General features: G+C 35.0%; 2 protein-coding genes across 5 annotated transcripts; both read left to right on the forward strand.

Moving 5' to 3' along the window:
- The first annotated feature begins 1,739 nt into the window (after positions 1-1,739).
- On the forward strand, positions 1,740-3,972 carry LOC111781821 (two-component response regulator ARR8). 4 transcript variants are annotated; one of them, XM_087120004.1, is made up of 6 exons: positions 1,942-2,077; positions 2,171-2,310; positions 2,422-2,499; positions 2,767-2,837; positions 3,003-3,193; positions 3,239-3,972. In XM_087120004.1, exons 1-6 carry the CDS (start codon positions 1,954-1,956, stop codon positions 3,484-3,486), a joined length of 852 nt encoding a protein of 283 aa, XP_086976130.1. In that variant the 5' UTR covers positions 1,942-1,953; the 3' UTR covers positions 3,487-3,972. The 4 variants fall into 4 exon arrangements, with proteins under 4 accessions (XP_023518303.2, XP_086976130.1, XP_086976128.1 ...); XM_023662535.2 differs by having other exon boundaries at positions 1,740-2,077; positions 3,003-3,972; XM_087120002.1 differs by having other exon boundaries at positions 1,944-2,077; positions 2,171-2,300; positions 2,418-2,499; positions 3,003-3,972.
- Positions 3,973-5,043: 1,071 nt separating this feature from the next.
- LOC111782088 (uncharacterized) lies at positions 5,044-15,086 on the forward strand. The gene is made up of 8 exons (XM_023662872.2): positions 5,044-5,215; positions 6,088-6,216; positions 6,858-6,963; positions 8,689-8,871; positions 12,895-13,359; positions 13,548-13,634; positions 13,717-13,781; positions 14,531-15,086. Exons 2-7 carry the CDS (start codon positions 6,169-6,171, stop codon positions 13,776-13,778), a joined length of 951 nt encoding a protein of 316 aa, XP_023518640.1. The 5' UTR covers positions 5,044-5,215; positions 6,088-6,168; the 3' UTR covers positions 13,779-13,781; positions 14,531-15,086.
- The last annotated feature ends 403 nt before the right edge of the window (positions 15,087-15,489 follow it).

A 15,489-nucleotide genomic window follows, 5' to 3' on the forward strand; every position in this document is an offset into this window, starting at 1 on the left:
TATTTAATTTTTAATTTTGGGTGGATCTATTACTTAAAATATATATAGATATTGAATAGGTCAATGACCTATTATAATAAAATTGAAATTTATTAAACATTTTTCTCATTTTTTTTTATAATTTAACTAGCTTTTTTAAAATAAAAATTTAATAATTAAAAAGGTAAAAGTTAAAATTTATTTTTTTTTAAAAAAAACTTCCATTTTCTTTATATTTAATTCTTATATTTTAAATTTTCTATTTGAATAGCTAAATTTTATGTTAAATGTATATAGATATTTACATGAATATATGTATATATGATTAATGAAAAAATAAATATAAAGTTTTAAAATTTAAAAAATGAAGATAAGTATAGGTTAAAACTTAAAGAAAAATTAAATGTTAGCATTATTAGATTTAATTCATAAAGGCAAATAATTCAAAATTTTCATTAATGACATTAATATCAATATTGTAGTTGAAAAAATTTAATATAAAATCTTAGTGGTCCATATAAAATCTGTCAAAGGATACACATTTATGTTTTATTCTTTATTTCTTTTATTTGCTATTTTTATGTTTTCAAATATTAATTTTTTTTATTACCTCACTTTTTTTTTTTTAATTTTCAAAAATATCTATTTTATTTTTAGAAAAATCATAGAATTGTCAATAATTATTCTATAAGCTAAATAATCCCGAAATGAATTTTAAACCGTCCATCGAATTTAGTTGACTCGGGTCAAGTTCTAGAAGTCGAGACATTGTTTTTCAAATAATAATGAATAAAAAGTCAACATTTTCATTTAATCATAAAAGAAAATAAATAAGTAAAAAAAATAAAATAAAACCCACTATAATTTCAACTCATTCAAATTACTTTTTGACAAAGACATTCATCTAAAGCATATCTTTCAAAAAAGAGAATCAATTGAAATTTCCTTCCACTTTTTTTCTTACCCCATTGTGGTAATTTTTTTTTACGGATAATAGTTACAGTAACGATAACATTTCTGACATGACCATATTATCTACTTGTCTAATTTCTATTATTTCGACTTATTTAATTTATTATTATTTTTTTTGTTGATTAAAAAAAAAAGAAAAAGAAATTAATTTCTGACATCAACTGTATCTCTTTAGAGGATTTGGGGTGGCCCACACTCTCCCCTCTCTCTTTCCCTTCATTTCCTTTTCATTTCATAACTTTATACTTTGATCCAATAAAATAAAATAAAATAAAATAAAATAAAATAAAATAATTAAATAAATAAAAGAAAAGGAAATTTCCATCTTTATAAATTTATATTCCCTTCCAATGTCAATGCCAACCCTTTTTTGTGTAAATAAATCCCATCAAATCTTATACTCAAAAAAAGAAACAAAGAAAAATCTTTTTATTTTTTAAATTAATTAATATTATTTATCATCGTAAAAATATAATGCAAAATTCAAATTTACAACTCATTAAATAAAAGACCTACACGCTTTTGCCTATAATAGATTCGATTTTATTATTAAGAATTTGAATCTTTTAACTATGGAACTGTTCGACGTTTAAGACATCTTATCCTTTTCTTGGTTGGATATTCAAATATTCACTTCAGGTTTTCAGGTCGTTTATGTCGGAAAGAAATGTTTTTTTTTTTTTAATTGTTACGACCTAATATCCAACTCATACCCAAAAATAATTATAAAAAAAAATTAAACATGGGGTGATTTTTCCTACCTTATTATAAGGAAAAATGGGTTTTTTTATTTTGTGAAAGTATATGATGTTGGGAAAATATTGGGAGATTTGGTGAGGAAATCTGGTCGGATCTTGCTTTGTGGGATGTGGATTTTGGTGGGTCTTTGTTTGCAGTACAAAGCTATTCATCTCTTCTCCCACATTCTTCTCTTTCAAAACCCCACCTAAATCGACTCCTCCGCTTCCATTTCTCTCAAAAATCCCCTTCTTTTTCTCTGCTATGGGATCTTCTGTTGCTGCAATGGGCACGGTTTCCGACTCCAAATTCCATGTTCTTGCTGTTGATGACAGCGTCATCGATCGGAAATTGATTGAGCGTCTCCTTAAAACCTCCTCTTTTCAAGGTATGTGGACTGGATGAATCGAATCGTTTGTGAGTTCTTTTCGGATTTTGGGGGTTTTTATGAATTGATTTTGTGTTCCTTCTTCTTTGGCAGTAACTACGGTTGATTCTGGGAGTAAGGCTTTGGAGTTTTTGAGGTATGATCCTGGAAATAACTCGATTCCCTATGTTTCTCCTAACCACCACCACCACCACCACCACCACCACCACCATCATCATCATCATCATCATCAGGTTTGTTTTCTGTTTTGGGTTTTGATCTGGTTTTTTCTAAATGTTTTGGATTTCCTTTCAATTTGTTTTGGGGTTCTTGTTTGTTCACTTTTCTGTTGTGGGTTTCTTCAGGAAGTGGATGTGAATCTTGTTATTACTGATTACTGTATGCCTGGGATGACTGGCTATGATTTGTTGAAGAAGATCAAGGTATTTTGCCTCATAGTACCATTTCTGTTTTTGTACTGCACACCAAGTGTTTGTTAAAATGCCTCTGAGGAGAAATTTCCCTTTTCTGATGCCAAAAGTAGAATGTTTCCAATCTGGGTCCTTGTTGTATCATAGATTTTGAGATTTCCTTTGGTTTTTGGTAACATTATATCCAATGAACTACATATGGAATTATTACAAATTAGTTTCCAGTCAAACAGACTAAATCTAGGAAGTGTTTCTGAAGGATTTCCTCTGGGTTTGCAGGGGTCCAAGGCTCTGAGAAACATACCTGTTGTGATTATGTCATCTGAGAATGTACCTGCAAGAATCAATAGGTAAGAACAGAACAAAAAAAGAAAGAAATATGATGATGATGATGATGATGATGCAAGTGTGTCTTGAAGAGTAGATTTGGTTGAAATTCTGAGATTCTGGTTTTATGAGTGTTGTTGTTGAGGTTTGAATCTGATTGAAGGATCAATTTTGATGATTGGAAACAGATGTTTAGAAGAAGGAGCAGAAGAGTTCTTCTTGAAACCGGTCCGACTTTCGGACGTCAACAGGCTTAAACCCCACATGTTGAAAACCAAACTCAAATGTGACAAACCAGAAAGAACAGAGGAAGATGAGCCTGATTCAGGAAGCCAACCCCAAGCACCAGAGCAACAACATCATGAACAACAACATGAACAACAACATGAACAACAACATGAACAACAACATGAACAACAACATGAACAACACGAACAACAAGAACAATTGCAATCGCAGCAGGTGCCAACACCGCTGCAAGATCAAGATCAAGATCGATTGCAATCAGTACCAGTGTTACCAACGCCGCAACAGGAGCAAGAACAGTTGCAATTGCTCCCGCCAACACCGCCGCAACAATCGAACAACAACAACAAGAGGAAGGCAATGGAAGATGGACTTTCACCAGATAGAACAAGGCCTAGATACAATGGTATTACAACCATGGTGTAGTGAATAATGGGAAATCTTTCCTTTCCTTTTCTTTCTTTTACATTTGATTTGATTTGATTTTTATCTCCTTCTTCCCATCCTGATGATGCTGGTTAATACAGGCTCTCAGTAGGAATGTAGAGATCAGAATGGTTTTCCTGTATACATATCTCTCATGGAAATATTCCCTTCCCAATTTTGTCAACCTAATCAAAATCATAACAAAAATTAAAAGACAAAGATTTCATTCTTGTTTCTTAACCTCATTCATTCCAGTTTACAAAAGCTTATGATCTTCTCATCTGATGGGAAGAACTGTGTAGGGCTGCTAGCATCTGACGGGTTAGCTACTTCGCGCTCTTGTATACGAGTATCATCGGGTCAGGTTATGTGTCTCTCGATTCATATAGCAAGACGATTACTAATTCTAAGATATTTTGTTGTAGCATTTTAATATTCTAATTCTTGCTTGTAACTTTGTCGTTAATAAAAGTTTTGAGTTCTATACATTATGTTCTTTATCATGTTACAAATTTAGTATTGTTTTTTTTTTATATAAATTATTAATCACAAATAATTAATGTATTTTTTTATTTCACATGATAATTTTTATAAAAGTATTATTTCACTTAAATTGTTGGGTTTTAATTTGTTTTTTGGGCCTTTGGAAACTAGCCCAACTTCTTTCAACTATATTTTTCTCCTAATTTTATTTTACTTCAATGTTATTATTATTACTTTCGCCAAATCTTCATTGTTTCAGTTTTGAAATTAGTATTTAAGAATTCATCTACTTAAATTTAACTCGATTTAAGCGTTTTTACAGTACACATGAGTAAACATCATCAAGAAATAGTAAGAATAGGGAGAACTTAAGAACAAGTTTATAACCAATCATACTGCAATAAAGGTCTTCGAGCTTACTGTAGATGCAATAAAGGTTTGTGAGCTTACTATAGACGCTATATGCTATGATGTTATTATAATGGTTCGAACGATTTGCGAATCATAGAAATGTCCCCAAAAGAAAATATGTATAACTGTAAGACCTTGTAAATGTGCCTGATTCATGTAGATATGAAACGAAAGGAAAATAAATTATTATATATTATTTATTTGCATTCCCTTCTTGCTATGAATCTTTTAGAAGGGTCGGTGTATATGAAAGTGAACCACTATTCATACCTACCAAGTCACGATTGTATTTTTACATTTTATTCAATTTTTGTGAATTAATCAAGTAATTTAAACAAAAAAAAAAAAAAATCTATAAATTTACTAATTTAATAAAAATTGATTTAAATTTAGAGGTAAATTTTGATTTATAGGAAGACACGTGGCACAGTTAAAAAAAAATTAAAACTTTATGGAATCATATCAACCGGTGGAGAAGGAAGATAATGGTACCAATACCAATTTGATCCGGCCTTTGTGGGCCCCATAGAACCTTCATCAACTGCCCACGTGGCACTATTCTCACATTTTCCAAATTAATTCCAATAAAAACCGATAACTAAAAAAATACAGTTTGCCAAAAATTACAAAATTACCACTGCTATAAATACCCGGAAGCCGGGAAAATTCTTACACAGTTGTTGATCGCACAGTGCTCCTTTAGCTCGCCCTCTTCTCTTCCACAATGTAAAGCGAAAATTCCTGCTTTTCACCTCTTTCTCTCTCTAGGATGATAAATATTCCCATTTTTTTGCTGTGAAGATCTCCACTTCTCTTGGAATCAACCTACTAACTGGTAACTTCGATGAATTTTGCTTGTTGTCTCTACTCTTTTTCTTTTTGGCGTTTTCGATCCCTTGAATTTTGATTGTCTGCATATTTTATGCCTTCGAGGGTGCTGAGAGATAATAAAGACATAATTAAGCTTTCCAATGGTGCGTTTTTGTTAGGGTTTCGTTCTGTTCTGGATTTTATCCCGTTTGTGTGAATTGGGCTTGGATGAAATTGGCTCCTCCTCGGGCGATCTTTCTGTTCGTGTTCTTGCGTGGGAACTGTAGCTTGTAATGGCTTTTTGTTGGCTGTGATTGGTGTTGAATTGTTAGCTGGAGTGGTGTCGAGGGCTGATTGTGACATTAAATGTTAAGATTAGGGTATAATTTGTGTTTGAGCAGTTCTGACATCACCTTGTTGCCGCTATTTCTTGCTACTTGTTTTGATTTTTTTAAATTGGATATCTGTTTGGGATTGGGATCTTTATTTGTTTAATAAAATGCTGCTTAGCATTTTGTGATTTAAACTACATCACTAATTTTTAATTCTTATAAACTACATCAGTATCAATTGTTGTGATTTAAATGTGACTTCTTCATGTAAAGTTGTACTGTGAGTATACTTCAAAGTTTATGCTAGTTGCTACTATCAATTTCTGTTGCCCAATTTTGTAAATTGTGACTTTTCTTGTGTTCCTTAATAAACTAAATAGAGGGCTCAAAAATTGGAAATTTTAATGGTTTTCCCCGTCATTAGGAAACACGAATTTCGTAAAAGGGTTGAAATACTAAAGTTTCCTGCATAAATAAGGCTTTCTTGACTGCTTTTGATGTATGTATCGATCTACTTCTCATTCATTTGGCGTAAGATTCTTAGTTGTTTATGGTTGTTTACTAGATGCGAGGGTGGAATATTTGAGGCGAATACGATCTGCCAGTTGATTGAACAATTCAATTCTTATGCACTGGATTTGGAAACATGTCAACCGGAACTGCTAGACGGGTCTCACGTCAAGATATTCAACTGGTAAGCTGGTTTTTGAACTTACAGACACTTCATGACCCGCACATTCGTTCTAAATTGCTCATTATTCCTTGTCTCTTTTTCAACCCAATAGATCCCAGGGAATTGGATGAAAAGAAACTGATGCTCAAAAGCTAGATAACTGAATATTAGTTGTAGAAATAGATGACAGAGAAGTTCTAGACCATCATAAATAGTTTGGCCATGATCTTGAGGAACTTGTGAGGTTAGATGAATTGACTTTATAGGCTAATGAAACAAATTCCTTAATTTCCTTTCGGGATCGTGTTGTTGGTGTTGTCATATGAGATATTTGTGCCTGTACATGCCAATCTATGCTACATTTAGCCACTCAAAGTTGAAATTACGCTGAAACGTTTTGTCAGCCATGTATGTTGTGAAGCTTGAATAATCTTTCTAGGCAAGTTGTCCGTGTCTATCAGTGACGTAATGGACATCCCGAAACTCTCACATTTGTTGGAAAACTAGAGAATTGGATCTTTATTTTATCTAAAAGAATATTGTTTCATGAACATGAGAAAAAAATATTAGAGAAGTGAAATAGCTTAGAACGAAAAATGTCGTGCTTATGTTTATATTTTAAGGTGACTAATCTCATCCAGCTATTTATGTTTTTATTTTAGGTGCGAAGTCTTATAGAGCGATGCCTTCAGCTTGATATGAACCGAAAAGAAGTTGTGGAAACACTTTTGAATCACGAAAAAATTGACCCTAGTTTCACAGAGCATGGTAATCATGTATCAAATTTTTATTTCCATACATATTAATGGTCCCTTGTTTACTTGTTTAATCTGTGGGTGATAGATTTATGATGTTTATCATAGTTTTGGTAGATTTATGATATTTATCATAGTTTTGGTAGATTTATGATATTTATCATAGTTTTGGTCACTTGTAGGCATTCGTGACTTTGCTTTTGGGACATAGTTGTTCTTACTTGTATACTCATTATCTTGTTCAAATAATCATCGATCAAGTCATGTGAGTATCTGAGTGGTCGAGCATTCAATCAACATTCTATTGAATGGATTATTGGATTTATTTTATTTTATTTTAATCTTCAAAAGATAAATTCCTTCTTGTTGATAAGCTCTTGTTACTCGTGTAATAGACCATTCTATTTCTTGACTATTTCCACTACACTCAGAATTGGCTCTTATCCATGCCAATTCCTCTTCTCTGAATCACACTGTGTGAGATCCCACATCGGTTGGAAAGGGAACGAAGCATTCTTTTTAAGGGGTGTGGAAACCTCTTCCTGGCTGACACATTTTAAAATCTTGAGGGGAAGCTAGGAAGGAAAAGCCCAAAGAGAACAATATCTGCTAGCGGTGGGTTTGGACGGTTACACACTGCCAGTCTGTTCAAGCTCACTATTTCATTGTTGGTACCTAAGGAATTCGTTGACACGGCCGAGCTTTAGGAATGACTAGAATACCATGTTAAAACTACCTTTAGACCTAAAAGTTTAAGCTAATGGGTTAGATCCCACATGGGTTGAAGCGAGGAATGAAACATTTCTTATAAGGATATGGAAACCTCTTCCTAGGAGATGTGTAATGGGGAGACCCATCAGGACAAGCCCAAAAACCTTGAGAGGAAGCCCAGAAGGGAAAGCCCAAAGAGGACAATATTTGGATGAGTATCGGTTCTGTTGTGTAACTCTAAAAGACGTGTTTTAAAACTGTGAGGCTGATGATGATACATAACGGCCCAAAGCGAACAATATCTGTTAGTGGTGGGCTTGGGCTGTTGCACGAAGAGAAAACAACCTATATGTCATATGTATTGCCTAGGTTAATAGCTAGGAAACTGCGAGAGATAAGTATTTTTAAGGACAATTGAAACCTCCACATATCTCCACAATGGTATGAAACTGTCCACGGCTTTGCTTTTGGGTGCACCCAAAAGGCCTCATGGAGATTTGATTTTAAGTTTTGGTTCTTGCCGTGTTGAAGCTCAAAAATTTTCCTTTTCAATGTCTTTATATTGAATGGTTGTGCTCTAAGTCTCTAAGGCATGTTTGAAGATGCCTGTTGGTTAATAAAGATGGTTGTTTCACAATGTAACATCTTTCAAACCATTCAAGCAATTTTTCATTGAAGATTCCTAGGTTTTTTTCAAACCAAATGCTCTTTTGGAGTAGCTTTTAATGCCTTGCTTTTGTTTCCAACTTCACTCCCATTCACATTTGTTCGATATTGTCTTTAGAGCCTTTATCCAACACTCGAGAAAAGGTAAAGATCTTAAATAAATGCTCCCAACACTTGGTATATTGTCAATGAAAGGATGATTTTAGGTGGATTGAAAAGGAAAAATTAGTAAATTTGAGACCCATGGTTGATAAGTGGACACAACAAAGCATACATGTAAGGTTGTGAACAGTTTTAGTCCATCCTTTTGTGTTTACTTCTTCAATTGTTGTCAAAACCTTTTGCATTGCTCGTCTTCCAGTTTGGCAGAAGCTTGAAGAGGAGAATCAGGAATTCTTTAATGCATATTATCTGAGACTGATGGTGAAAAGCCAGATTATTGAATTCAACCGATTGCTTGAACAGCAAGCGAGAATGATGCACCAGATACATCCATGTGCTGTGACTGCGTTATCTAGTTCTAATGGATCCCACGTCCAACCAAGTAAGACTGCTTTCCTCCTTGTTGGGAGCTTCATCTTCATTTCTTACTCGTTGGATTGTTATATATTGGATGTTAGCGTAGCTCTTTTGCTCTTTTGTGACTGAGGATAATTATATTATGTATGTTATTACATGCCTAAGTATGTCTCCTTCATTGTTTCTTAATTTCACAATTAGTGAGACATCTTGAAAGAGGAAGAGTTGCCTCATGGAAATTTTATGCAAAGACACTTTCCGTTCAAACCCCGATGCTTTCTACCTTGTGCTGAAACGTCGGTTTTCTTTCTTGGAATTGAGCCTAGTGAGTACCATCTTGGCATTAAAATGAAGGAATTTTCTTAATATTAATCCAAGCCACGTCTCGTTTGTTTCTGAGCAACACTAAGTGATAAGGCAATCCTAATCCTCAGCTCAACGATCCAAGCTTTTGTTGAAGTAAGAACCCTTGAATCAAAGAAACTAACACCTTCTTATACAAAATTTGGATCAACCAAGAGATAAGGCTAGAATTAAATTACCATCTAGAAGCAAGATTTGGAACCTTGTTCTAAATTGAGTCACTCCACAATCGAACTTGATCAAGGCTAACGCCTCGGATGCAATCTACCACAAGAATTGCTTGAAATTTAGAAATGACAAAGATAATGTTCAAATTTCTAAGGCTGAAAGTCTCAACTTGAGATTCATAAAAAATTTGCGTTTTACATACTAATTTGTGGGTATTTATAGTCTCTCCACAAAGGAACTCTCAACTCTTCGAATGGCTACTAAACGAAGTTAGTGGCCATGATTGGTAAGTTACTCCCCACTGCCCTTCAAATGTCCACTAAAATATGTTATAACCATTCTTACAAGTAATTTCCCACCCTTTTGCCCACTACAAGAAGTTATGGAATTAAATGGAATTAAAATAATAAAATAAAGTTTGCAAATAAATTATCAATCAAACCTCATTCTTCACTTCAATTGTGCAAATATTTACTTCTGAAGCTCAAATGATCCTTCCTCAATTGAATCAGTTTGTAACACATGAAATGAAGGTTGAACCGAGCCTATCCAAATTTGTAGATGAAGAATGAATGTTTGTTGAATCTTCTTGGCCTTGGATCGTGTAATAGGTCTAGTTGGAACATTTAGAACATTATAATCCTTATCACAAAGGAAGCCAAATGAATATGTATTATTGGACTTCATGCCCGAGCATACCTGTTGACTTCATGCCCGAACATGAGCTGTCAGTAAAGCTGGATTCTGTGTAATGCATTTTGCGAGTTTGGATAATTTGGGAAGAGAGAAATAGGAGGATTTTACAATTATCGGAAAAGGATTGCAATTTAGTTGGGATAAACGTCCTTTTGTTTCATATAGTCAGGGCTCTCCTGATGGGAGTTCCTGTAATTATGTTTAATCATTGGTTTGTCCAAATTGGAGGGATTTTATTATTATTAGCTTAAATTTCAAGTTTAGGCTTTGAAATTTTAGGATTGTGTCTATTTGGTTGGTCTATGTACATTAAAAAGTGTTTCACCTTTGTGTCAAATAGGTTCTTAAACTTTAAAAAATGTGAGAAATAGGTTCCTTTATTTTCAATTTGACGTCCAATCGGTCTTTGACCTAGTTGACATTTTTTAAAATTCACAGGCTTACTCAACATAAAATTTAAAGTTGAGAAACTCATGAGACGTAAATTTCAATTTTATATCTAATAAGTCAGTTCATTTTTTTTAAAATTTTGAATATGTCCCGGAATGAATGGTTTCTTTCCCTATCCGGGATTAGTCCTGTCCTCAATGCCTTTCTTCCTGAGCGCTTGTACAAGTTGTATCTGAAACTACATAAGAAGATAAAGTCCAAAGGAAAACGTGAAACCAAAAACCTCCGAAACTTTGAATACGCGCTAAAAGCATTTCCAACTTACAAGAGAGTACATTGAGTAAATTCATTTAATCCTGAACCTTAGACTCCATTCCTTGCTTTGAATTTCCTTACTTCTGCTTTCAAACCCCAATGCCAGTTCTTTAAGTGATTCAGTTCCATTGCATCACCTAACTTAGCCCAACATATTTAAATGGATAAAATACAGGATACAAATATGTTTTTTTCGATCCGGATAAAGCAGCTTCTCTCCTAAACAAAGGAAGAAACTCTGATTTATGATCATTTTTTTTCTTAAAGAATAGTAGGGTTTACAAGAATATGATTTATCTCAGAATTCCCCCTTTCTCCTTGATTCACAGAGATAAAATGGAGGACTGGAGTCGAGGGAAAAACTTTTGTTTAACATTTCTAGAAAGACCACCTCGTAAACTCTCTCAGTAATCTTTTGTCTTCACGTCTCTTAAAAACATTCTGTCACCTTAATCAATCCATTCTTTTGGAGCCCCTGATGTCGGAGACAGGAGCCTCGGGTGTAGGTCCTGAGGCGAAGGGGTGCACAGAGAACTACCTTCGGTCTCTCTAGCGTGTCTTGCCTTAAATTCTCATTTCATTTATTTAACAAATGTTTTCGATATTTATGGAAAAAGAAAAGGCAAATAGGCTCCGAGGACAGATAGTTGAGCATCCATGATTCATGCATATCAATCATTGAATACTTAATTGATTTAGAATTTTCATTGTGGATTGACGAATATATTGTTAGTGTTTTATTTACAAAGCCACTTTCTATAATTTCTGGATCAGCATTGATTCAGTCACTTCAACTTTAATTGTTACGTATTATAGTTCTTGATATTCAAAAACCTTTTTCCTTAATGAACTTGATTCCCGATTCAGAAAAAAGGTATCATCAGATTCACTCATGAACTATTGATGTTACTGAATGGTTTTTCATTATCAACAACAAAAAAAGATACTAGAATAACATATTTTTCTCTCTCTAAATTAGTTCTAAAGGTGGAAGATCTTTTATTCACAAGGTATTGGTTTCGATAATATTGTAGTTTCTATTTTGGAGATTCAAATAGAATCCCAAATCAATTGGAGATTGGAGAGAGGAGCGAGTGCCAGCAAGGACGATGGGTCTCAAAGGGGGTGAATTGTGAGATCCCATATCGGTTGGAGAGGGGAATGAAACATTCTCTATAAGGGTGTGGAAACTCTCCCTAGCAGACGCGTTTTAAAAACCTTAAGGGGAAACTTTAAGGGTGTGGAAACCTCTCCCTAGCAGACGCGTTTTAAAAACCTTAAGGGGAAACTTGAAAGGAAAAACCCAAAGAGGGCAATATTTGCTAGCAGTGAGCTTAGGCTGTTATAAATGGTATCAGAGTCCCAAAGGGGGGGTGGATTGTGAGATCTCATATCGATTGGAGAGGGGAACAAAACATTATTTATAAGGGTGTGGAAACCTCTCCCTAGCAGACACGTTTTAAAAACCTTAAGGAGAAACTAGAAAGGGAAGGCCCATAGAGAACAATATTTGCTAGCGGTGAGCTTAGGCTGTTATAAATGGTATCAGAGCCAAACACTGGGCGGTGTGCCAGCGAGAATGGTGATCCCGAAGGGGGGTGGACGCCGTGCGGCGTGCCAGTGAGGATGTTGGACCTCGAGAAGGGGTGGATTGTGAGATCCCACATCGATTGAAAAGGTAAACGAGTGCCAGAACGTTGGGCCTCGAAGTGGGTGAATTGTGAGATCCTACATCGGTTGGAGAGGGGAACAAAGCATTCTTTATAAGGGTGTGGAAACTTTTCTTTAGCAGACGCGTTTTAAAAACCTTGAGGGTAAGCCTGAAAAGGAAAACCCAAAGAGGATAATATCTGCTAGCGGTGGGTGGGCTGTTACAAGAAGGTGGAAAGTGGAAAGTAATCTTGTGATGTTAGAGTTTATTCTATGCGTCTTACAAAATGCTTCATGAAATTATTATCTATCAAGTACCCCACGTTGTCAATATGTGATTCATACTGATGCAGATTTTCTATTCCACGGGATCTATAACCATTTTTATATATCGATGATCTTGTGAGGTTTTCATTCCTCAACTGTTATTTGGAGTTTGTCAATTCAATGTACCTTGTTTGAACAGTACCCCAGAGTTGCTACGCACCAGAGCATACAGGACCTGCTCTGAAACAAGATGACATAGACAACCCTGTTGGTGTCAGCTTAGGCAATGCATATTCTAATGGTACCCAACCTGTACACTCATCCATGCACACTGCCGTGGACATGTCTTCTCATGCCAGGAACGATGCTGCACCACAGAGCTCAAATATGGGTCTGTTTCAAGGAATGAATGGAGGGATGATCAAAGTAGAAACTGGATATTCAAACAGTTCTCCTTACATGTTCGGAACAGAGGGCAACGTCCTTGATGCACGTCAATCAATTGGTAATGCATCAGTTGCATCTTTTGCTAGTGTTGATTCCAACACACCATCCTTCAACGAATCGCTACTCGATCCGGATCCCTCTTCATTTGGGTTCATTAATCAAATTACCAGGAATTTTAGTCTCTCAGATCTGACAGCAGACTTTTCTCAGGGTTCAGGTACTTTTTTTTCTCATTTCCTATGTCAGTTTAATTTAGAATGAATTAGTCTCTTAATTTTCAGTTCTAAGAGATGTTCGAGAAGATTTCTAAATAAATGAATTCAGAACTTTTTCCCGAGGGAGAGTGAGTGGACCAGGACCATATAGATGTATTATGGGTCTTAACAACATTACTTTGAACTTCAGATATACTAGAGAGCTATGGCAGATGTCCTTTTTTACCAACAGAAGCTGATAACATCCTTGATACTTGTGAGAATGGAGACCGTCTTGGTAATGATTTTCTATATCCGTTGATCGTTGCTTGTAATATTCAACAGATGGTTATTGACTTAAAATTTCTTCGTATTTAAAGATGGTAAAGGGTTGGACAGTGTATCGAAAAGCTTGAGTTACGAAGAGTTCAGACACAATTAGCTGGTAAGTTATCTCGTGCTTAATCGATCATTTTAAATGTATGCTTTTCTTTGACCGTTCTTTCAAAGTTGGTCCACTGAAATTGTGGGGGCTGCCCATTGATTCTCCAATGTGATGAAATCATGAAAGCACTTTTGTTTGGAATCCTATTATTTTTTACAAGAATAGGCTTCCTTGTGGGTCTACTGAAGTTTTTCATTGAGAAACTGTGTTATTTAAAAGTTTGGGAAAAAAAGACATCATGTTTACGCTTTATAGTTAGGCTGCCACGGTGGGAAGTAGAGGAAAAAAACTTGCGAGTCTGTAGGTTGCACATTCATGCCCATAATAGAATCGGCTGCTTGAGCAGCTGGGTGAATATCCTTGCTATTGAATCTGCTCCAGTTAACGAAGAATTTTTAACCATGAAGATGGGAACAGTACACTAGCACCAAAAAAAAAAAAAAAAAAAAAAAAAAATCTGGGATTGACTTTCGATCTTGAACGATTCGTTTTCATCAATATACCCAGGTAAATGTAGGATGTACCAAGCAAGTTTAAGATGGACAACCTGCTGTAAACAATAGAGCATAGAAGGAGAATTCGTGACCGACATACCAAGCAGTCTTTACATATACCAACAATATACGAGTTTCCAGCTATAGGATTTTAGGAAATGAGATGTGAATTAGAATGCTTGGCTTCATGAAATGGTGGAAATATTAATCTGTATAATCATGTCAATTAACATGATTTTCTTTTCTTTGTTGCAGTGCAGGAGAAATGTATATTATGTAATGCATCTTCACAGACATTTGGAGCTTTCCAGCTGCTTAGTGATGAACTTTTAAGCAGTTGTATATGATAAAGGCACATGGGTTTGCTGCAACCTGATAATAGAGATGCATCGTATATCATCATTTTGTTGCTATACTTGCACAGATGATTGTACATTGCGTTGTAGGGCTGGAGAAGCTTCTTGAATCTGAAACTTACTGATCATATATGCGCCCGCCCGTTTCACTGACATCGGCGGGTAAGGAATTTTCCTTGAGAACACAGGCTCCTGATTGATTACTCTCAGTGATTCTGAAAACCTTGTAGCTTTCAAGTGATTAAAGTCTCTAAAACTAACCGTTGATGTTTGATGTTTTGATGTTTTGATGTTTTGATTGATGATTGCGGTATTGGAAGTGATTATTGTAATGATCTGATTATTGTGTTGAGTGTAGATTGTAAGAGTGATACATAAAGCTTGTTGGCTTTTAACTTTTGGCTTTTGACTGTACATTGAAGACAATATCTACTAGCAGTAGGCTTGGGTCGTTATATTGTCTCTAGTTAAAGAAACCTCTTGAGGTGGGTTTTATACCTCTTAATAAGTGTCAAGTTCTGATTCAAGAGGGGATTTTAGGTGAAGAAATTAGATGCCCACAGTTACTATGATATCCACTCGAACCCCACCTTGAACATGGTGACTGGAACAATCCTCGATTTATAGATATAGAACTTAACAAGTAGAGAGGAGGCGTGGGAGAGGCAGTGATGTGGGCGTCGTGACAGGTGGTAGGTTGCAGCCAGCATCCGATAACAACAGTGAAAATATCACAGAAAACGAATTTGATTGTTCAATTTTGAAATCTATGATAAATGAATGCATGTAGTAATTTTTTTTGTTAGTTGTTTAATTTTATAATAAAACAAAACCTACCATAAATTTTAATACATTCAT

Source organism: Cucurbita pepo, chromosome 19, assembly GCF_057944985.1.
Source record: "Cucurbita pepo subsp. pepo isolate OVF chromosome 19, ASM5794498v1, whole genome shotgun sequence".
Lineage (NCBI taxonomy): Eukaryota > Viridiplantae > Streptophyta > Magnoliopsida > Cucurbitales > Cucurbitaceae > Cucurbita > Cucurbita pepo.

Bases quoted from the DNA above. Each gene is read 5' to 3' on its own strand.
- LOC111781821 (XM_023662535.2), top strand. From the start codon at position 1,954: ATGGGATCTTCTGTTGCTGCAATGGGCACGGTTTCCGACTCCAAATTC. The intron at 2,311-2,421 runs GTTTGTTTTCTG...GGGTTTCTTCAG, and splicing joins ATCATCATCATCATCATCAG to GAAGTGGATGTGAATCTTGT. The intron at 2,500-2,766 runs GTATTTTGCCTC...CTGGGTTTGCAG, and splicing joins ATTTGTTGAAGAAGATCAAG to GGGTCCAAGGCTCTGAGAAA.
- LOC111782088 (XM_023662872.2), top strand. From the start codon at position 6,169: ATGTCAACCGGAACTGCTAGACGGGTCTCACGTCAAGATATTCAACTG. The intron at 6,217-6,857 runs GTAAGCTGGTTT...TTTTTATTTTAG, and splicing joins CACGTCAAGATATTCAACTG to GTGCGAAGTCTTATAGAGCG. The intron at 13,635-13,716 runs GTAATGATTTTC...TCGTATTTAAAG, and splicing joins TGAGAATGGAGACCGTCTTG to ATGGTAAAGGGTTGGACAGT.